This window comes from Thamnophis elegans, chromosome Z (genome assembly GCF_009769535.1).
Source record: "Thamnophis elegans isolate rThaEle1 chromosome Z, rThaEle1.pri, whole genome shotgun sequence".
NCBI classification, from domain to species: Eukaryota; Metazoa; Chordata; class Lepidosauria; order Squamata; family Colubridae; genus Thamnophis; species Thamnophis elegans.
Genome location: NC_045558.1, coordinates 129,647,172 through 129,671,048, shown reverse-complemented (window position 1 = coordinate 129,671,048; position 23,877 = coordinate 129,647,172). Strand labels below are relative to the sequence as shown.

At 38.6% G+C, this 23,877-nt stretch overlaps 1 protein-coding gene across 1 annotated transcript in view; it reads left to right on the top strand.

Moving 5' to 3' along the window:
• LOC116521777 (vomeronasal type-2 receptor 26-like) overlaps positions 1–12,588 on the top strand; it is a 32,344-nt gene extending 19,756 nt beyond the window's left edge. Inside the window, exons 5-6 of the mRNA XM_032236433.1 lie at positions 9,220–9,346; positions 11,693–12,588. Coding sequence (XP_032092324.1) covers positions 9,220–9,346; positions 11,693–12,588 — 1,023 coding nt within the window. The remainder of the gene's footprint in view (positions 1–9,219; positions 9,347–11,692) is intronic.
• Positions 12,589–23,877: the final 11,289 nt, after the last annotated feature.

Sequence of the window (23,877 nt, the reverse complement as noted above, 5' to 3'; positions counted from 1 at the left end):
TGGTTAACAAAAAATCCTTTACTGTTATATCTATTTTCTTATCATCAAACAAACATATATGTATATCTTATTGCCCTTATTAACTATTTATTTAACATAACAATCTATAAGTTACTAAATTACTACTTAGTAATTATAAAACTTTTTGTTATTTACTTTCATATATCCAATAACATTACACCTTTATAACATATTCATAATAAGAATTAATTAATTAAATTTCTAAACCTTTTTCCCCAAATCATTGTTTGCAATTTATATCCAAATTCCTTATATTAAGCCAGTGCATATATATGTCATTAACTATAACTCTTATCATTTCATTATTATTATTATACAATTGTATCACAGCGGCCAGTTGTTTCGCCGGATTTGGCATTGGTTACTAGTCGGGCCCCACCCAGGGGCCTAAGACGTTGTAACGTATTTTCGTAATATGCGTGCAGATCCAAGCAGTGCGGCTTTTTGCATTTGACTGATGGTGATTTTGTCAATTTTTAACTGTTTTAAATGTAATTCCAGTGCTTTTGGAATAGCACTGGAATTACCACTGCTGGTTTGTGCCATAGTCGTTGAATTTCAATTTTTAAGTCCTGGTATTTTGTGATTTTTTCTTTTTTCTTTTCTTTTCTTTTTTTTTTCAAAATTTTTATTAGTAAAAGAAAAATACAACAACCAATAACTGGTAAAAGACAATACAACATCCACTGTTTTGCTTTACATTTGACTGCATTTCAAGACATTCCCATAATATCAAAATCATTATAGACATCAAAGGTTAGGTATCTTCTTCCCTCCCTCCCTCTTTCCTTCCCTTGTTTCTTCTTTCCCACTCCCCTTCCTTCTCTCCCTCCTTCCTTCCCTCCTTTCTTTTCCTTTCCTCCTTTCCTTCCCCTTCCCTTTCCTCTCTTCATCCCCCCTCCTTCTCTCATACCTTCCCTCCCTCCTTTCCTCCTTCCCTCCTTCCTTTCTCTTCTCTTAAGTTCCCTCCTTTCTTCCCTCCTTCCCTCCCTCCTTCCTATCTACTCTCCTTCTCTCCTTCCTTCCCTCCCTCTTTCCCTCCTTGCTTCTCTACCTTCTTCCCTCCCTCCTTCCTATCCCACTTGCTTCTCGTTCTTCTCTCCTTCCTTCTTTCCACCTCTCCCTTCCCTTCTCTCCTTTCTCTTCCTCCTTTTTAACCTTCCCCCCTTCTTCTGCCTTTCCCTTTTTCCTGTTCCTCTCCTTTCTCCTCTCCATCCTGTCTTTCCTACTGCCCCTCTCTCCCTCCAATCTAACCTTTGTTGCATTTACATATTTTCCTCTACTGAGGGCGACCCGGTTTTCTTTCCTTTCCTTATTTAAAAAAGGCAAGCTTTACAAGATGCAAGATGAAGAATTATTTTCATCTCCCATTGCTCATCTCGCCTTACCTAGAATGAAATTTGGTTGCTAATTCCATGCAGGTAGTTGTAACGGATTACCTATCAGCTTTTCAAGTTTTCCCAACGTTGTGGTCTAGCAGAGTTGGTCCACGGTGAATCCTCACCTCTAATACTTTTCTCCTCTCACTTATCTCTCAGTTTTTGTATGTTGTTCATTAGGGTTGTTGCTTGAATCATGTTAAGTTAGTCAGCTATCTCCTTTTATGTCTAAATCTTCACTGTCTCATCAAGCCATTTGTACAATTTCTCCCCGACTTTATAAAAGTCTGTATCTTCTTTATCGTTAATCCGCATCGTCAATTTGTTCATTTCTGCTAATTCTAAGATTTTATTCATCACCATAGTGCTGGTGGTGGCATTTTCACTCTTCCAGCACTGTGCGTAAGCAATCCTTGCCGCTGTCAAAATATGGACGAGAAGGTATTGATTGATTTTACATATTTTTTGATCTGTTATCCCTAATAGGAAGGTTTCCAGGTTTAGACATAATTTCATTGACAAGATTCCATTCAGCCATCTTAGTATTTGCTTCCAATACGTTTTGGCAACCGGACACGTCCACCACATGTGGTAGTACGTGCCCAGCATTGTTTTACATTTCCAGCATTTCACCGATACTTTTGGGGAGATTTTTGCAAGTCTTGTCGGGGGAAGATGCCAGCGGTAGAACATTTTGTATATATTTTCTTTATAGGCCGTCGATTTTGTCAATTTCAAGTTTTTGCAATTTTTTCATGTTCCTTCTCAGCGATCCTGCTATCACCTGGTATTGCGATGTCTATGATTGTGACCTTATTTTTCTCAACCAATGTGATGTCTGGTGTATTATGCGCCAGTATTTTGTCTGTTTGTATGCGAAAATCCCACAAGATCTTGACCAACTGATTTTCGGTGACTTTTTCAGGCTGATGTTCCCACCAGTTTGTTGCTGTTTTAATATTATAATTTTTGCACAAATTCCAATGGATCATTTGTGCTACTGAATTATGCCGCAATTTATAATCAGTCTGCACGATTTTTTTACAGCAGCTGAGTATGTGATCAACAGTTTCATCAGCTTCTTTGCAAAGTCTGCATTTGGCATCATCAGAGGATTTTTCGATTTTGGCCTTAATGGCATTGGTGCGGATAGCTTGTTCTTGCGCAGCCAGGATTAGTGACTCTGTTTCTTTCTTTAATGTACCTGTTGTTAACCATAACCAAGTTTGTTCACTGTCCACTTTATCTTTTATTTTTTCCAGAAATTGGCCATGCAGTGCTTTGTTCTGCCAACTCTCCATTCTTGATTTTATCACATGTTTTCTGTATTCTTGTTTCGTCTGTTGGGCCTTCAGTAGATTTTTGTTCTTTACTTCAATTAATAGATGTTCTTGACTTTCTTTTAAATAATCAGCCAGTGCATGTTTTTCTTCTTCAACTGTTTGCTTCACTTATAATAATCCTCTGCCATCTGATTTTCGGGACAGGTAGAGTCTATCAGTATCACCATGTGGATGTAAACTGTAGTGCATTGTCATTAGTTTCCTGGTTTTTCGGTCCAAAATGTCCAAATCAGCTTGTGTCCAGTTAACTATACCAGCTGTGTATCTTATAACTGGTATTGCCCAGGTATTTATGGCCTTGATTGTATTTCCACCATTCAATTTAGATTTCAAATTTTTCCTAACTCTGTTGATGTACTCTCGCCTGACAATAGTTTTTACTTCTCCATGCTTGATGTTATCCAACTGCAGAATGCCTAAGTATTTGTAGGCTTCATTTTCATTGCATTAAATTAGTTGGCCATTGGGCATTTCAATTCCCTCACATGCAGTGATTTTGCCTCTTTTTATGGATACAGTGGCACATTTTTCCATGCCAAACTGCATTGAAATATCAGTGCTGAATACTCGGACTGTGTTTGTCAATGATTGGATTTCTATTTCTGACTTTCCATAGAGTTTCAAATCATCCATATAGAGTAAATGTGAATTTTTTTCAGCTTCTTTAGCTGTTTGGTAGCCTAATTTCATTTTTTTTTAAGATTACTGATAGTGGGATCATTGCGATGATGAAGAGAAGAGGTGAAAGTGAATTACCCTGGAAAATTCCTCGCTTGATATTAACCATTCCGTAGATCTCATTCCCTACCGCCAACTCAGTTCTCCATTGTTTCATCGCCTTTTCAGTAAAGGATGTAATATTTTTGCTAATGCCAGTTGTTTCTAAGCATTTTATGATACAACTATGTGGCAGTGAGTCAAATGCCTTTTTGTAATCAATCCAGACCATATTCAAGTTTGTTTTTCTGTTCTTACAATTTTCTAATATCATTTTATCAATTAGAAGCTGATCTTTTGTGCCCCTGCTCCTTCTTTTGTTGCCTTTTTGCTCTACTGGCAAGATGTTGTTTGTTTCCAAATAATCCATCATATTATCTGCAATAATGCCTGTGAGTAATTTGAAGGTTGTTGGCAAGCATGTTATTGGTCTGTAGTTTTCAGGTGTTGTTCCTTTAGTTGCATCTTTCTGAATCAAGTATGTTTTTCCAGTTGTCAACCATTCATCAATTTGGCCCTTTTGTAAAATTTCATTCAGTTGCCTGGCCAATATTGCATGTAAACTGGTCAGATTTTGAGCCAGAAACCATGTAATTGGTCCTTTCCAGGTGATGTCCAATTCTTTATCTTTTTAACTCGATTTTTGACCATCTCAGTTGTTATTTCTAATACTTGCATTTGTTTGTTGCCAATGCTTTTCTCAAAGTCATGTATCCACTTTGCTTCCTTGTTGTAGTCCTTTGCATTTTCCCACAATTCTTTCCAGAATTAAACTGTGGCCTGTTTTTCTGGTTTTTCACTTTTGGTGTCACCATTCACATTAAGACTTTGATAAAAACACCGTTGGTCTGATCGAAATTGCTGATTTTGTTTATATTGGATGATTTGTGCCTCATATCTTTCAATTTTTCTAGCTGTTGCTGTTATCTGCTGTTTTACAATCTCTACAGCTTCATTGATGTTTCTTGTATCCAATCTATATCTTCTGATTAGCCGATCTATGATTTTGTTGTTTTTAAGCCGTTGCTCATGCATGTTCTTTAAGTTACTAGCATCTGCCCTTAATTTTTTGATTTTTTGTTCTAAACGGATTTTCCACTTTGGTTTTGATGCTTTTTCTGTTGTGTGACTAGGTACTTTAATTTTAATGCCTAGTTCATTAGTGACTATTACAGCTGCGCTGTACATTAACTGGTTTGTTTCCAAGATGGATCCCGGTTCAATTGTTGAAAACACTGCATTAACCATTTTCATGATAGGGGCCAAAATTTTCTTAGGCACAGTTTTTAGTGATGGTATTATTGTTATTGTTATTATTATTGTTATTGTTATTGTTATTATTATTATTATTATTATCATCAACATCATCTGATGTTTGTAATGAAATCATTTATTACTTATATCCAACTTCCTCAACTCCAGCCAACATAGAAATGTACCTTATTACCATTATCAACTATTTATGTAAGCAAGCAATCTAAAGAATTACTAAATTCCTACTTTTTAGTCATCAAACTTAGCTATTGTTATTATTATTCAATTGTATCACAGTAGCCAGTTGTTTTGCCGGATTTGGCATTGGTTACTAGTCGGGCCCCACCCAGGGGCCTAGGATGTTGTAACGTATTTTCGTAATATGCATGCAGATCCAAGCAGTGCGGCTTTTTGCATTTGACTGATGGTGATTTTGTCAATTTTTAACTATTTTAAATGTAATTCCAGTGCTTTTGGAGTAGCACCCAATGTGCCAATTACCACTGGAATTACCACTGCTGGTTTGTGCCATAGTCGTTGAATTTTGATTTTTATTTTGCGATTTCTTCATGTTCCTTCTCGGCGACCCTGCTATCACCTGGTATTGCGATGTCTATGATTGTGACCTTATTTTTCCCAACCAGTTTGATGTCTGGTGTATTATGCACCAGTATTTTGTCTGTTTGTATGCGAAAATCCCACAAGATCTTGACCATCTGATTTTCAGTGACTTTTTTAAGCTGATGTTCCCACCAGTTTATTGCTGTTTTAATATTATAATTTTTGCACAAATTCCAATGGATCATTTGTGCTACTGAATTGTGCCACAATTTATAATCAGTCTGTGCTATTTTTTTTTTACAGCAGCTGAGTATGTGATCATCAGAGGATTTTTCGATTTTGGCCTTAATGGCATTTGTGCGGATAGCTTGTTCTTGCGCAGCCAGGATTAGTGACTCTGTTTCTTTCTTTAATGTACCTGTTGTTAACCATAACCAAGTTTGTTCACTGTCCACTTTATCTTTTGTTTTTTCCAGAAAATGGCCATGCAGTGCCTTGTTCTGCCAACTCTCCATTCTTGATTTTATCACATCTTTTCTGTATTCTTGTTTTGTCTGTTGGGCCTTCAGTAGATTTTTATTCTTTACTTCGATTAATAGATGTTCTTGACTTTCTTTTAAATAATCAGCCAGTGCATGTTTTTCTTCTTCAACTGTTTGCTTCAGTTGTAATAATCCTCTGCCACCTGATTTTTGGGGCAGATACAGTCTATCAGTATCACCACGTGGATGTAAACTGTAGTGCATTGTCATTAGTTTCCTGGTTTTTCAGTCCAAAATGCCCAAATAATGTTGTTGTTGTTGTTGTTGTTATTATTATTATTATTATTATTAATAATAATAATAATAATAATAATAATAATAATCAATTTTTATATATCAACCTGTGTCCTTCCAGAAGGCATGTAGTCTTTCTTTTGCCATTTGTGAAGTTAATTTTCTATTTATTTCTTTGGTAATTTTTTTAAGGACATCTCTCTACACCTTATTGTCTGTTGGATGTCTCAGGTAATCTCGGCACCTTTTTGCTACTTTAATTGATTTATCTTTAATTGTCAATCCTGATTTTGATAAGATTTTTCTCTTTAAAACCATCAGTTTTTCTATTTTTTCTTCTTTTGTTGCTTGAAATTTGTGTAGAGCTCTGGACCATCAAATTCCCCCCTCCAAACTCCCATTTTTTAGCTTTCAACCACTTTCAGTTCAGAAATCAAATCATTTGTTTTCTTATCTTTGTGTTCCTTTTTCTCTTCAGTTTTTGGAACTCCATCTCCCTCATTTTTTTCTGGTATAAACTCTATCTTCTTGTCAATTCTCCAAGTTACCAATAACTCTTGAATTGCATCCCAAATCTTTTGCAAAGTTAAAGTTTCCTGTAAATTGCTTCATGTTCGAAATTGGAAATTACTGCCACTGTAGCTTTAATCTTTATAAGAGAGAGGTTCCATTTTTTTTCCCTTCTCCTAGTACTGATAAAGCTCTCAAGAGACAGCTGTGGTAAACAATTTATGGCTTTGACTCTTATCACTTTTAGTTACAGAGCTTTGAAGCATGAAGAGACTAAGAACAACGGAGAAATAGGAACAAATGCGAAGTTTCAAAAAAAGCTCTACCCTGCAGCTTCTGAGCAGCAACATTAGTATTTTTTTCACTTTCTTGTGTTGACTCAGATTTAGGAGGGACAAAGTTCTTAAATAGAATTTAATAGCAAATAATGGATGATTTTTGTTAAAATAGAGATTTTTCATCCTTAAGTTGAAAAATAAGGCAGGAAGGAGCCGAAGAAGAAAAAATGGTCTGTTCAATTTAAGCAGAGGGGAGGGAAAGAGAAGAAATTGCAAGGAGCATTTCAATAGTTACAAGAAGAAAAGCATACTAACCAAAACAAAACAATGAAGATCAATTCCGCCGCTGACTTCTTCTGCTTAAGGATTTAGTTTAGCATAAAAAAGAGATTCTTTAGGGCAGTTTTTTTTCCAAAACAGAAAAAATTCCCCAGATGCTCACACTTTCTCTTTCTGTTCCCTTCCTTTCCTTAGCCATCCTCACTTCATCAGCCTAAACTGTCTTTTGTCACTAGCTTGAAGTCCTTCTCTTGTATCAATCAGAGACTTGCATTGTTCCTGATATCAGCAAGACGTGGTCTTCTTGTTCACCATCTCTTCCGGACAGTTTAGGTTCGATTCGACCTATTGGACCGCCCCGTGGCAAAAGTACAGGCTGCAGTCTCAGAGTATCAAGACTGAACATTGGTACCATGAGGACATTGACTCCTCCTCCGTACTTTTTTTTTCTTTATGTGCAATGTGAACATAAATATGGAAGTGTGCATAATAATAATATATTTGTGGGGGGGAGTCATAATATAGCAAAAATGTTATATTAATACATACAGTAATTGCTTATTATACTGTATAAATCAGAGCACAGTTCTTATCTTCAATACTTCCAAATTAACTTTAATGTACCTTGCTCCATACCAGGCTTATATAAATAGGACAAGCTTAATGAAAATGAGCTCTGATTACTGTATAAAGTTGGCACCTAGTCATCATTTTCATTTACTCTATATAAACCTCAGCATATTGTACCAAGTACAGAAAGAGCTCAAAGAAAACTAGGAATGCACACAAAATTGGAATCTTAAAGAATCTGTACTCCAAAATTTCCAGAATTAAAAGCTCTCCATAACAAATTCTGGTACTGATTTCCTCAGAACAAATCTTAAGACTACTATATTAGGGACAATTTATTTATTTATTTATTTATTAATAAAATCTATAGGCTCCCCAATCCCGAAGGACTCCGGGCGGCTTACAAAAAGAAAGGAAAAAAAGAAATAATAAAAAATAAAAAGACAGATTTAAAATCACAACACATGCATTCATTCTGATTGGGGCTGGACCTCAACAATGAGGTCAACAGCCCCAGGCCTGCTGGAATAGCCAGGTTTTAACAGCTTTTCTGAAGACCATGAGAGTGGGTAAGGTCCGGATCTCTGGGGGTAGCTCATTCCAAAGGGTCGGAGCAGCTACAGAGAAGGCTCTCCTCCAGGGAGCCACCAGCTGACCTTGTCTGGCTGATGGCATCTGAAGGAGGCCCAAGCTGTGGGATCTCACTGGCCGTTGTGAGATATGTGGCAGTAGGCGGTCTCGCAGATACACTGGCCCTAAGCCATGTAGGGCTTTTAAGGTCATAACCAACATATTGAATTGCGTCCGGAGACAAATTGGTAGCCAGTGCAGCTCCCGGAAGACAGGTGTAATGTGGGTGTATCTCAGTACACCCAATATCGCTCGAACGGCTGCATTCTGGACTAACTGCAATCTCCAAACATTTTTCAAGGGTAACCCCATGTAGAGCGCGTTGCAGTAATCCAGCCTTGAGGTGACAAGGGCGTGAGTAACCATTTGAAGTGTCGCAAATAGGGCCGCAATTGATGCACCAGGCGAACCTGGGCAAAGGTCCCCCTGGTCACAGCCGACAAATGGTGTTGGAGTGTCAGCTGTGAATCCAGGAGGACACAAAATTGCGGGCCCAATCATACAATTAATCTAATAGGTATGAGCTATGAGCAGTGGTGGGATTCAAAATGTTTTAATACTGGTTCTCTGGGTGCGGCTTACCAAAATCCCTATTCCCTTCCCACCTCACTAACCTGGTTTCCAGCTGCATTCTCCTGTTCAGGGCAACAAAAGAAGATCAGCTGGGAGGCTGCAAAGAAGGGTGGGGCAACCTATTTGCCGGTTCTCAAAATTTCTGCTATTGGTTCTCTAGAACCTGTCAAAACTGGCTGAATCCCACCTCTGGCTATGAGTAATTAAGAGGCTCAGTGGAAAACATGAAATATTCAATATGAAGTGTTTGGGTATGTCTAACTGATAAAAAGAACAATCTAAAATTAAATTTGTCATGTGGCAGAATTCTGATTTAATTTATCAACAGACATTGCCGCTTTCCATCTGTAACAAGAAATGTCCTCTTGGTCATAGCAAGATAAAAGTCGAAGGGAAATTATCCTGCTGCTATGACTGCAGACGGTGCCCAGAAGGGAAGATAGCTGATCAAATGGGTAAGCAAAGGAACATTTGGAATATATCAATGTTTGAATAAATATAAATGGGACTGAATTTTTAATGAATGATGCAATGCCTCAAAATGTTGCAGTGCCTGAACATCCTAAGATTGTATAATTTAGTAATGAAAAATTTGGATTAATTAATGGGGTTTCTAGGGTGGAAACGGTGAATGGAAGAAATGCAGAGGTGACTATGCCAGAATGAAGAGCTAGGCTAATAAACCGTTTTCAAAAAATTCCTCTCCAGACAATAAAGGACTTGAGATCTCCCACATTGCTCCAGACATATAGTCCTGGTAACCAAACCACAATAGTCGTATTCAGGAGTTTTAGAGCTCTGGTACTCAGTGGAATTCCTATCTTGCTCAAACCAGAGTCAGCAGTTTAAAAAGGGCAATATATTTGCAGACTTCTTTTTAATCCCTTTTGGAAATTTATTTTATTTATTTATTTAATTTGTCAAACATGTATGAGATAACAGGTAGAGAGTCACCCAGCTGGCTTCCATGCCTGAGGCAGGACTAGAACTTGGAAATGTTGCCTCCCCCGAGGGACAGAAGGCAGAGAAGCTTTGCTCTCCTTTTTTTCTTTTTCTTATTTTTTACTCTCTATTTTTCTCCTTTTTAAATACTTTCTACTTTTCAAACAATTTTTAACTTTTAACTTTGTTCTCCTTTTTACTCTCTATTTTTATTCTTCTTTAAAAAAAAACATTTGTTCTACTTTTAAATCAATTTTTAACTTCCAACTTTTAAATTTAAAAAGTTTTTAAAGCATTTAGTGAATGAGAGGAAGGTTTTCTCTACTAAGCAACAAAATTAGCTATCCATGGCTGCGACAACACCCAGACAACCTAAGATCAAAGATTTTTTTCAGATAATGGACACTGCAAACTCTCTACCGCAAAGTGATAAAACAGACCAAGATAGGACTCTTACTTGAAACCACGGGATGGCCTCTCCCAGGGGGGACAAAAGACACGTTGCTCACCAAGCAATAACGAAGGTGGAGCTGGATTGCATGGGCAGCAGAGAATTAACGGATGCTGTTGGCTTATTCCAATTAAGATGTCCCTGATATTTCCTTCTGATTTAAGGAAAAGGAATCAAATAATTCAACAAATAGACCACAATTTGGAAATAGCCCAGGAGAGAAGGCTAACATGGAAGAGGGTTGTTGGGAAAGTAGTGACAGAACTTTTGAATTCACCATGTATGGAAACCCTAGCACTTATATGCTCAAATAGTACAGTTGAGCAAGAGCTTTTAGTATATTTTGTGGAAATATGCCATAAATTGAAGGATTTTTTCATGACTACTAAGCCAAAGGGCCCGTCTGATTATAGTCACTCAACATGATTTGATAACAACTGAAGGAAAGGAGAAAACAGCTCAGGAAATCACTTAGGAGATACTTAATCAGCCCAAACATGGAATTACAGAAGGAATATATCACCATGAGGCAGAAATATAAGCAGCTATTGAAGAAGAAAAAGGCCTCTTATACTGATAATTTATGGGCTGGCTTAGAACAGGCAGCAAAGCTGCCCTCACCCACACTCTTCTGGTTGGGGGTCTCAAAAATTATTAAAGATAGAAAATCAATAAGTGACCCAATTATTACTGCAGAAAGTTGGGAGAGGCATTTGGCCACTCCAGCAATAGTGGAAAGTTCTGATGACGTGATATCTTCGCTGAGCCTGAAACAGAGATATGAAGCCTTACCCCAGTGGGCAGAAGTGTCAATCATGGAGGTGAGGCATTTAATATCTTCCCTGAAGTCAAACAAAGCTCTAGGACAGGATGCTTTCCTGGCATCGTTATTTAAAGAAAACATAACCTGGTGGGAGTATGTCCTGGCTACTTTTATTAATAGAACAGGGCAAATTTCTGCTAGTTTGGGTACATCAATAATTATTCCACTACACAAAAAAGGTTCTAGAGATAACTCAGATAATTTCCAGTTAATTAGTCTAATCAATATTTCAAAAATTTATGCTAAGTATTTGCTTCATAAATTAGAAGATTGGATAAAGAGAGATAACATTCTAGCTGAAGAACAGACAGGCTTCAGGAGCGGAAGAACTACTATGGACAATTGTTTTGTATTGGACCATCTAACAACAAAGTTTAAGTTTTGGAAAAAAACCCCCACTAAATGTGGCATTTATAGATCTGAAGGCTGCCGTCGATACAATTAATAGACAAATTTTATGGGATAAATTAGAGGCCACGGGAATAGAAAAGAAATTGCTATATTTAATTAGATTGTTATACATAACTCAGATGAACCATAGCGTGTCCATAAATGCGTTGCTGCTTTTTCTTTCTTTTTCCCTAGACTTGGATGATTGTTTCTCATGCCCAGAAGATCAATATCCAAACAAAGAACAGGATAGTTGCTTTCCTAAAAGGATAACTTACTTGTCTTATCAAGATCCTTTGGGTGGTTCTTTGGCAATGATTGCAGCCTTCTTTTCTGTCATGTCAATTTTGGTACTGGGGATCTTCATTAAAAACCAGGGCACTCCCATCGTCAAAGCCAACAACAGAAACCTCACCTATATTCTTCTCACTGCTCTCCTGCTCTCCTTCCTTTGCACTCTATTCTTCATTGGACAACCTGACCAAGTGAAATGTCTCATGCGACAAACAGCATTTGGCATCATGTTTTCTATAGCTCTTTCTTGTATACTGGGGAAAACAACCATTGTTGTTCTTGCATTCATGGCCACCAAGCCAGGCTCCAAAATGAGGAAATGGGTGGGGAAAGGGCTGGCTATCTCTATTGTCCTATCTTGCTCCCTGATACAATTCTGCCTTTGTGTGATATGGCTTGCAATTTCTCCTCCCTTCCCCGATTCTGACCTGCATTCCATGGCTGAAGAAATTGTCCTTCAATGTAATGAAGGTTCAACCACTATGTTTTATACTGTCCTTGGCTTTATGGGGTTCTTGACTGCTGTCAGCTTTACAGTGGCTTTCCTAGCTAGGAATTTACCTGACAGCTTCAATGAAGCCAAATTTATCACCTTCAGCATGTTGGTCTTTTGCAGTGTCTGGGTTTCATTTGTTCCCACCTATCTCAGCACCAAGGGGAAATACGTGGTGGCCGTGGAGATCTTCTCCATTTTGGCTTCAGCAGCTGGATTACTGGGCTGTATCTTTTCCCCTAAATGCTATATCATTATTTTGAGGCCTGATCTGAATACAAAAGAGCAACTAGCAAAGAAATAAAACTGAATTTTACCTAACAATTTGAATGAAACCCAGTCTTTGACCTCCATCCTTTCACTTTTTGGCAGCGTTTGGGTCTCCTGTATTGCTTCAAATCGGAATACCAAGTTAATGTACATAACGGTAAATACAAAATGTTTTCTGGGTCATCTCAGGAACCTATTCAGCTGTTCTGAATCTTTTCTTTCAAAGATTAGTTAACATTATGTAATATGAATAAAACAAAAACCAAGAGGAAAATGTATCATCTATCTGAGGTGTTCTAATGTGAAAATAATATTATTGGTTTACTGCAGCACATTTCACAGCTTTATGTAGGAGTAAAGACAATATTTCTGTCTGTACCTTGCAAAATCAGTTGCAGATAGGCAGACGGTTACCCAAATGCTATATTGTTGTATGTACTCTCTAGGTTAGGCCTCGTGTGGACTAATAGGCAGACCCCAATTCTCTTAAAATAACACATTTAATAGGATCCAAGCAAAGGTGGACCCTTCCATAAGGTTGGGAAAGGACCACATACTGGCATTTATAATTTAATAGCTACATAAGAGAGGGAATAAAAACTAATTACAAAGGAAACACATATCTGTGAAACAAAGAAATTCCTTCCTGGTGGCCTTCCTGGCTAGAAATTTACCTGACAGCTTCAATGAAGCCACATTTGTCACTTTCAGCATGTTCATCTTATGAAGCGTTTGGGTGTGATCAGAACCTAGAGATATGTTCCTCATCTTTTGTTTAAAATGTTAGATAATTATTTTGAATCAAGGGTGTCAAACTGGTGGCCCATGGGCCAGATATGTCATGCCAATGCCAATGCCAATGCCCGCCTCCATGAGGAAAATTGTGGTACATCATGTGACAATAACCTGATGCTGCAAGTTTGACATACATGATTTAGATGGAAAGGAACTGTATGAATTGTTTTTTTTAAAGTTATAATCTTAAAATTAAGGCTTTGTTCTCTCTGAGAGACCAGAAGCTTCATAACAGCCCTACCCCCTGAAAAAACCTTCCAAATATACTTCACAACCATTTTTTAAACACTTAGGGGAAAATTCCCACTAATATCCTAAGTAAAGGATAGAGGTAGAGGAGTGATGGCGAACCATTTTTGGCTCACGTGCCATAAGCAGGGGGGGGCATGGGGGGGTCGTGCACAGGTTTGCCATACGCATAAGGTAATGCGGGTGTGTATGCGTGCATGACAGCACCACTTTTTTGGCAACCCTTTTTGCCCTCCTCAGGCTCCAGATGCTTCATAGGAACCTGGGGAGGGTGAAAACAGTCGTTCTGCCCCTCCCGGAGGACCTCCTGACGCTTCAGGTGCATAAAACCATCCCTATGGGAAAACACTGTAAGTTAAGGAACAAAGTTCTGGTTTCTCGTAGGGCCAGTTTTAGCCCTCCAGTGCCAACCATTTTTTAAACACTTAGGGGAAAATTCCCACTAATATCCTAAGTAAAGGATAGAGCTAGAGGAGTGATGGCGAACCATTTTTGGCTCACGTGCCATAAGCAGGGGGAGCATGGGGGGGTCATACACAGGCGTGCCATACTGATAAGGCAATGTGCAACTACCGCAGTGCGCATGCATGCGTGACACCCCCCCCATTTCTGCATGCCTTTTTGCCTTTCTCGTACTCTTGACTGTATGAGCAAACCTGAAGTGACTTGTGGTTTGCTCATCAGATCATTTTTACTCCTCCAAAGCCCTTAGGGTAGCCTCCTGAAGGTCCCTGAAGGCTCCAGAAGGCTTAAACTGGCCCTACGAGGAAACCAGAAGTCAGTTCCAGGAGTTCCAGTTTGCCCATAGGGCCAGTTTTTTAGTGCTCCAGAGGCTTCAAGGAAGCTCCTGAAGCCTCCAGAGGACTTAGTGGGTGGGGGGTTCTGTTTTTGCCCTACCCTATAAAGCCTTGGACATAGGAAAGGCAAAAACTGACTTTAAAAAAGGTTGAACTCACCTGGTCAATGCATGCATGCATGCTGGCCAGCTGAAAGGGCAACACATCATGTGCCCTGACAAATGACTTCGTGTGGCACGCTTGCCATAGGTTCACCATCCGAGAGCTACAGAGAAAGATCTATCTATCTATCTATCTATCTATCTATCTATCTATCTATCTATCTATCTATCTATCTATCTATCTATCTATCTATCGATGGACAGATGGCAAGACAGAAAGACAGACAGATAAATGTGTTTCCCTGAAATTAAGACCCTGTCTTATTTTCTTTTGGGCACCAAAATAAGCACATTTTTCCATAAATGGGAATCCCACTTCTGCTTGCTTGCGGGAAGGGAGGAGACTGTGCAGCATGCCAGTGCTAATGCTGTGAGTTGGGGGGGGGGTGTAGAGTTGCCCTACACGTCCTGCATTGGCTTACCTGAGGGCTCCTGCAGCCAGGCTACTCATACCCCAACACCTGCCTCGCCTCACAACCGTGGAATCAGATCACCACTTAGCCTCCTGCTCAGTTGTTGGCACAAGTAAGCAGAAGTGGATTGGAGGCCACATGGGCTCCTGTTGCACATGGCTACTGGTGCTGCTGCCATGAGGCAGGTGTCTGGTCCTTTATGGTCTAGATGTGGGGGCCCTGAGGTAAGCTAATGCAGGAAACATGGCACAGCTCCACCACCAGCCTGCCTTGCCTCATGGCTATGTGGAAGGAGACGAAAAGACTCTCTGTGTTGGCAGCTGTATAAAGTCTTAAGTAGGGCTTATTTTATATTAAACCTAAACATTTATTTATTTATTTATTTATTTATTTATTTATTTATTTATTTATTTGACTTATATACCACTTCATAGGGCTTTCAGCCCTCTCTAAGCAGTTTACAATTTTTTCCGCAAATTGAGTCAGCAACTTGCCCCCACAGTCCGGGTCCTCATTTCACCCACCTCGGAAGGATGGAAGGCTGAGTCGACCTTGAGCCGGTGATTTTTGAACTGCTGAACTGCAGATTACAGTCAGCTAAAGTGGCCTGCAGTACTGCAGCCTAACCACTGTGCCACCTCGGCTCTTTCTATGTTAGAACATAAAAATGTTCTAACTTATTTTGGGGATTTGTCTTATTTTTAGAGAAAAGGGCTAGATAGATATTAAACCTGTTCTTTTAAGTGAGTGTATGTCCCATCAGACCCACTAGAAAGGTTCACTTTGAAGTATATTTGGCAGGCTCAAGGAGATGAACCTACTCTGCAGAAGTCCCTGTCTTATGGAACATCCCAACATGATTTCCCTCTTTCAAACTATCTTTCATCTCAATAAATTATGTTAAACTGCAACTTTTCATAGCAGAAACTCCTTTCAGCAGAAGATTGTGAATTTGATTGTAACCAATTAATTTCAGTTCTTTTAAAATTGTGTTTTAAATCAATAAAGTTTGGAATCTGATTATTGATATGTATCTGCCAAAAATGGCACCATCTTTAGAAAAAAAAAGTCATAACAAATTTTTCTTTGGTGCATATGGCCCTACTCCCATTTTTTCAAATGATATGTTTCATTTTGCCATTTTGCACAGAAGCAAAAAAAAATACTATTACAAGTAAGCTATTACCTTCTAAGTAATTATGAAATTAAGTGTTCTTTGCTCCCTATCTCAAGGGAACCCTGATAAACATGAAAAAAAAAACTATGAGTCCATGTTTTAAAAATCCTCATTATATTAATACAGGCTCAGAAGTAAAGGTTTACAAGTAGAGAGAACAAAAAAAGGAATCATGTTTAATCTGTGATACTTCATTTTACATAATATTCCCGAAAGGCTGATCAATTAGGACTCAGATCAGTATTTGAATAATAACATTCAAGCTATACTTTAATATCTACAATGGCCATATTTTATTCTGAGCTGCTTCTGTTCACAACACTGATTTTATTCTTTTTTCCTAAGTGGATGTGCAGTTCTTCTGTTCACAACTGCAATCTCAGAGGTCCTCTTCCAATTTCTCACAAGTACTATCAGTCTGGAGAATTAATTGTTGCTGCTGTTATATATCAGGTCTTCTTTCTTTCAAATCAGATCATGTTTCAAAGTGTTCCTTCTCATGATGTGCTTGATCAATACCTGTAAGTATCCTCGGCCTCATTCTCAAACTCTGAACTATCACCACCTAAAAGTTGTCATTTTATTCTTCCTCTTTACCTTTCTGCTCAAATCAAAATGCTCACCATATAGCCCATTGAAATTGTCCTTAGTCATGTATAAATTCTACGATTAAAAGACACTTAGCCTCCACTAATACTGCAGTCATAAATGGGGAAATAATGTACTATGACTTCCCATTTATCTATTTATTTATTTTATTTTTATCCCATCTTTATTATTTATACAAATCATTCAAGGGGGGGGAAAATTTACAACTCGGCTTCCTTCTCTTATCTTCCCAAGAACCACAATTCTGTGAGGTGAGTTGGGCTGAAAGAGAATGACAGGCTGAAGTCACATAGAAAGTGGGATTTGAACTCCTAGCCTCTTACTTTTTACTGTAAACCAAACTGGCTCAAATTGGCTGTCTTCTAGAAGAACATTAAGCAGAAAATAAATAAGCATACGAATGTTGTCTCAGTACAACGTTAGCTACCTGTTCCCAATATTATTGCTTCCCAATCAATACAACCTCGGGCTACTATTTGCTAAAGACCACATTACATATCTCAAGAGCAAATAATAACCACAACATTTTGGATGGGCATGAATGTATATAACAATTAAAATGTGATTCTGAAGCAGAAATGTATTGACATAGTTTATAACTCTCACTGAAGGTACCTCACTCATAATTACCAATACACGTTGGCTCTGGCATTTGCTGTTAATGAGATCAATGAACAGTCAGAAATATTACCCAATGTGACTCTGGGGTTCCACATTGGTACTGACACTCTTGAGGATATTACGACTTATCTTTTAGCCATGGAATTTCTATCTATAAAAGATAAATTTATCTCCAACTACAAATGCAATGTTCAGAACAGCACGGTAGCTGTCATTGGAGGACCTCGTACTAGGACCTGCTTCAACATGGCAAACAGTCTCTGCAACTTCAAATTTCCCCAGGTGGGACATAAATATGGGAAAAAATGCAAAGTTCACTTGCTCTTTAATGATTTTAGGGATCACATGTTTGAGGCATGTAAATGACAAATATATGAAAAGGAAATCGCCAGAATTTCTGTCAGGCTCAATGAGGAACATGTTATTAGACAACATATGTAAGTATAACCATGATGTTGAATGCATGAAATGGATCTGAATCAAAAAGGACATTAGAACAGGGATGGTAGGCATGTTGGTGTGCTTATGCACTCCCCTTACAGACCTCTTAGGAATGGGGTGAGGTGGACAGTCTAAGGTTAAAGTTATGGGGGTTTGGGGAAGAGATGACAGTCAGGTAGTGCATTCCAGGCATTGACCACTGTGTTGCTGAAGTCACATTTTCTGCAATCGACATTGGAGCAGTTTATCTTAAGTTTGCCACTAGACTTGAAATTTAGGGTTTAGACAACTTAGAATTACGTTGCCTTCAGTCTGACCTAAACGTAGTATGTAAAATTATCTGTTACAATGTTTTACCTGTCAATGACTTCAACCACAACAATACCTTATGCCACTAACGAGTGGAGGACTCTTCTCAAGAAATATCTCTCTCTGGACTTGCTAGATTGCATCAATGTCCGATATACAGTGCGGGTTCCAAAAAGATAAGCTGTATTCGAGAATTGGTCTGGCAAATGTTTTGCATGCTCTGGTACAATATTACCAAAGAAGTTATGCAAGACTGTGTTAACAACTTTTATTGCTTTTTTAGCGATGTTGTTACAGAGGGCTCTGGTTCTTAGGTCATTAGATATGAGTACTCCAAAATCCTTGACAGAGTGAGGGTTGTCTGAAACGTCATGTCCACCTAGTTTATATTTTGTGTTCTGATTTTTTTTCCCAATGTGTAACATAGAACATTTGTTGGTTGAGAATGGAAATTACTAATTGCTTGATCAATTTTTTGATCAATTGACAACCTCAAAATATCAAGTTTCAAAAATGTAATTTTCTGCATAGCACTCAAGCACAGAGATTGCATCAAATAAAAATGTGTGTAATTCACATTATTCTTTAGAAAAATTCCTTTGTTTTCTCTGGTTTTCTTAGTCCCATTTAGATCACATATAGATCAGCCCCATTCATGAATGATGAAATAGCAGCATTGTTTGTCAAATGGATGTTCCCCGTTGAGGTGCACCAGTATTATGGAATACTACACTTACTGTTGCATTTTGGATGGACCTGGATTGGGAAAGTTTGCTTTGTCGAGGAAGATAAAGAGAGGTTCATTCAAAATACCCTTTCCATGTTTACAGAGAGAGGGATCTGCTTTGACTTTATAGACAGTATCCCACATATGATGTATGGTAATTTAGCGGCTGACATGGTGGAGGAGGCAGATAAATTATACAAAGTCATCATGAGGAGTACAGTCATTGCAGTGATCTTGAATGCTGAAATTACAGGCCTGATGACTTTGAGACTTATGATCTATGCTTTAGATTCTGATGATATACCAAAAAAAAAAAAAAAGAAAAGCCAAAATTTGGATCATGACAGCCCAGATGGAATTCACCTCCATTCTGATGCAAAGAGAATTGCCCATTGATTTTCTCCATGGCGCTCTTTCCTTTGCAATCCACTTTTGGAAAGGTGCATTTGAATGCTCATTCTCCAGTGATATTAAAGATGGGGACACTGACAAGATTTGCACAGGAGAAGAGAAACTGGAGACACTTTCTCAATCTATATTTGAATTGAGCATGACTAGCCACAGCTACAGCATCTACAATGCAGTCTATGCTGTGGCACATGCTCTAAGGCAATTGTATTCCTCCCTATGTACAAAGAATTGATGAGAGGAGATGGAAGCTCTTCCTTCAGTCATCATGGCAGGTAATATTGGCCAATGGAACCGCTATCTGAAAATATCGAAACATTTATATATTTTTTAAAAACCAATTAAATTTTTCTACAGTTATTTCAACATTCAAATCAATTTTTTGTATATATTTTTAAAAACCTATTAATTTTTTTCTAAAGTTATTTTAAAATTCAAGTCAATTGTCCAGTAATGGAGAGAATGGCATTACTTCAAATTGATTGTCTGTCTGTCAGTCTCTCTGTTTCCCTATTTTTCTCTCTGTCTCTCTATCTCTATACCTCTCTAACCCTCTATCTATCTATCTGTCTGTCTGTCTGTCTGTCTGTCTGTCTGTCTCTCTGCCTGCCTGCCTGCCTGCCCACCTGCCCACCTGCCCGCCTGCCCGCCTGCCCACCTACCTACCTACCTACCTACCTACCTACCTACCTACCTACCTACCTAACTTCTCCCCTCAGGACATCTCTGCAAACCTCTAACCCTCTATCTCTATCTCTATCATATCTATCTATCTGTCTGTCTGTCTGTCTGTCTGTCTGTCTGTCTGTCTGTCTGTCTGTCTGTCTGTCATCTATCTATCTGTCATCTATCTATATATCTATCTATCTATCTATCTATCTATCTATCTATCTATCTATCCATCCATCCATCCATCCATCCATCCATCCATCCATCCATCCATCCATCCATCCCTCCATCTATCTATCTAGAGCCAAGGTGGCGCAGTGGTTAAATGCAGCACTGCAGGCTACTGCTAGATCAGCAGGTCAGCGGTTCAAATCTCACCGGCTCAGGGTTGACTCAGCCTTCCATCCTTCTGAGGTGGGTAAAATGAGGACCCAGATTGTTGGGGGCAATATGCTGACTCTCTGTAAACCGCTTAGAGAGGCCTGAAAGGCCTATGAAGCGGTATATAAGTCTACTGCTATTGCTATTGCTATTGCTATCTATCTATCTTTGTCTGTCTGTCTGTCTGTCTGTCTACCTATCTACCTATCTACCTATCTACCTATTTACCTATCTACCTATCTACCTATCTACCTATCTACCTATCTACCTATCTACCTACCTACCTAACTTCTCCCCTCAGGACATCTCTGAAAATCTCTAACCCTCTATCTCTATCATATCTATCATATCATATCATATCATATCATATCATATCATATCTATCTATCTATCTATCTATCTATCTATCTATCTATCTATCTATCTATCTATCTATCTATCTATGTCTGTCTGCTTGCCTGCCGGCCTGCCGGCCTGCCTGCCTGCCTGCCTGCCTGCCTGCCTGCCTGCCTACCTACCTACCTACCTACCTACCTACCTACCTAACTACCTAACTACCTAACTACCTAACTACCTAACTACCTAACTACCTAACTACCTAACTACCTAACTACCTAACTACCTAACTACCTAACTACCTAACTACCTAACTACCTAACTACCTAACTACGTACCTATCAATCTCTAATCTCTAATTATCAGACTGCCTTCCATTGAGGACCTGTATACTACTCAAGCCAGATAGAGGGCTGAGAAAATGCCTAGTTTATCCTTACCTAAACTTTTTAAACTTCTCCCCTCAGGACATCAGTACAGGGCATTTGATGACAAAACAACCAGACATGAAAACAGTTTTTTTTCCTCCATACTATCACTCTAAGAAGCATATAGTTCCGACAGTACTTATGCCTAAAGATACCTAACTATGTAGTAGGACTGTATTTCTATTATCCTTCTCATCTTTCTATTACCTACTCCTATTATCCTTTCCTATTATCTACTCCTATTTTTTGATATCATGTGACTAACATTTCTTTTTTGTTTCTATCATATGAATCATGATTGTATCTTATGATTTAGCAAGTTGTTGCTTAATGTCTATGGAGATTTTCAGTTATCCAGGTCATGGTCATCCCAAAGCTGATTTTTCAAAAGGCAGCTTTGTTTTTTCTTGAAGACATTTAGTTTCCCATCATATCCCTCCAGCAGATCCAAGAAGGCTTCACACAAATTTGCATTACTGATGAGGACACAGATAAACCTCCAAATGGCCTCAACAATTCTCAGAATGACTGCTAACGACCAAAAGACAAGAAGAAATATAAATTCTTCCATTGTCCACTATTCAGTCAGAACTGAAGAAGCTTCTTGGATGAGGAGCGAAAGGTCTTCAAGGAGAAACAAAGTCCAGATGCCTTTGGAAAAAGCAACTTTGGGACACTTTATTGTACACTATGTATGTACACTGACAGCATATTCACAGAGACAAATTCCTTATGTGTCCAATCACAATTGGTCAATAAAGAATATTCTATAATGGGAACATGGGAAAAGGTACTTCATACCAAAGGTATGAAATGGTTTATGTGGATGTATGTATTTAGTGCATGATATTTGACAGGTTGACATGTAAAACTTTCTCACTGTTTTAATTTCAGAGGGAACAAATTTCTAGACAGTTGTAGATGAACTCATGCAAGGTTTTATCTAGAGAAGTAAATCAAATCTCTAGATTCCTTTTAGGACTGTCCTGCTGTTTATTACAATCTCTTAGCTATCATGATCTCCCTGGTGTCCATGAAAGTTTTAATACTTTTCCTACTTCCATTCCATCCTCATAAAATTCTCACCATAAGTCAAAAGGAAAGGGGAGGAAAAACAAATTTTTGAGAAATGACAAAATTATCAATTCAATTGATAGCAAATTTGCCAATGAACCATTTGAAACAAATGTTCTTTTTCATTATCCACTAGCCAATATCCTGGCATTGCCCAGGTATTTATGTATAGTGGGGAAATTTCTTGACCAAATGTAATTTCCAATGTTGGATTTTCCCCATTACCCATGGGATCCCTTTTATGTAATACTGTGAAGCTGTTACTATGGTAACTCCACTGCGCTGCACAGTAGAAATCATGTTATGGCAGTACAGTAGAAACCATTTTAAGGCACAAGAGGCAGTATCTTAACCGAAGACACACCCCGAGGGCTGTTAGGGGTATCTTACCCTCACAATTCCTTCATGGTGGCCTTCCTAGCTAGAAATTTACCTGACAGCTACATTGAAGCCAAATTTGTCACCTTCAGCAATTTCATCTTTTGCAGCATTTGGGTGTCATCAGAACCTAGAGATCTGTTCCTCATCTTTTGTTTAAAATGTTAGAAAGTCCCTGAAGGCTCCGGAGGGCTTAAACTGGCCCTATGAGCAAACCAGAAGTCAGTTCCAGAACTTCCAATTTGCCCATAGGGCCAGTTTTTAGTGCTTCAGGGAAGATCCTGAAGCATCCGGAGGACCTCGGGGGGGACTGTTTTTGCCATATCCTATAAAGCCTTGGACCTGGGTAGGGTGAAAAATGGCTTTAAAAAAGGTTGAACTCACCTGGCCAGTGCATGCATGCATCCTGGCCAGCTGACATTGCAATGCTTCGCATGCCCTGACAAATGACTCCGTGTGCCACCTGTGGCAAGCATACCATAGGTTCACCTTCCCAGAGCTAGAGATCTATCTATCTATCTATCTATCTATCTATCTATCTATCTATCTATCTATCTATCTATCTATCTATCTATCGTGGACTGATGGACAGATCGAGAGACAGACAGACAGATAGACAGACAGACAGACAGATACATGTGTTCCCCTAAAATAAGACCGTGTCTTATTTTCTTTTGGGCCCCAAAATAAGCACATTTTTCCATGTATGGGATTCCCACTTCTTCTACTTGCTGGTGGGGAGGCAGGGGACTGTGCAGCATGCCAGTGCCACTGCTATGAGGTGGGGGGTGGAGTTGCCCTAAATGCCCTGCAATGGCTTACTTGAGGTCTCCTGCAGCCAGGCCACCCATGCCCCAACACCTGCCTCGCGCCTGTCTGCGACTTTTCATAGCAGGAACTCCTTTCAGCAGAAGATTGAGAAATTGACTGTAACTAATGAACTTCAGTTCTTTTAAAATTGTGTTTTACATCAATAAAGTTTGGAATCTGATTATAGATATGTATCTACCCAAAATGGCACCTTCTTTAGAAAAAAAAAGTCATAACAAAATTTTCTTTGGTGCATATGGTCCTGCTTTCATTTCCTCAAATGATATGTTTCATTTTGACATTTTGCACAGAAGCAAAAAAATCTATTGCAAGTAAGCTATTACCTTCTAAGTAATTATAAAATTAAGTGTCATCATTGTTCTTTGTTCCCTATCTCAAGGGAACCTTGATAAACATGAAAAAAACCTATGAATCCAGGTTTTAAAAAACTGCATTACATTAATACAGGCTCAGAAGTAAAGGTTTACAAGTAGAGAGAACAAAAAAGAAGCATGTTTAATCTGTGATACTTCATTTTAC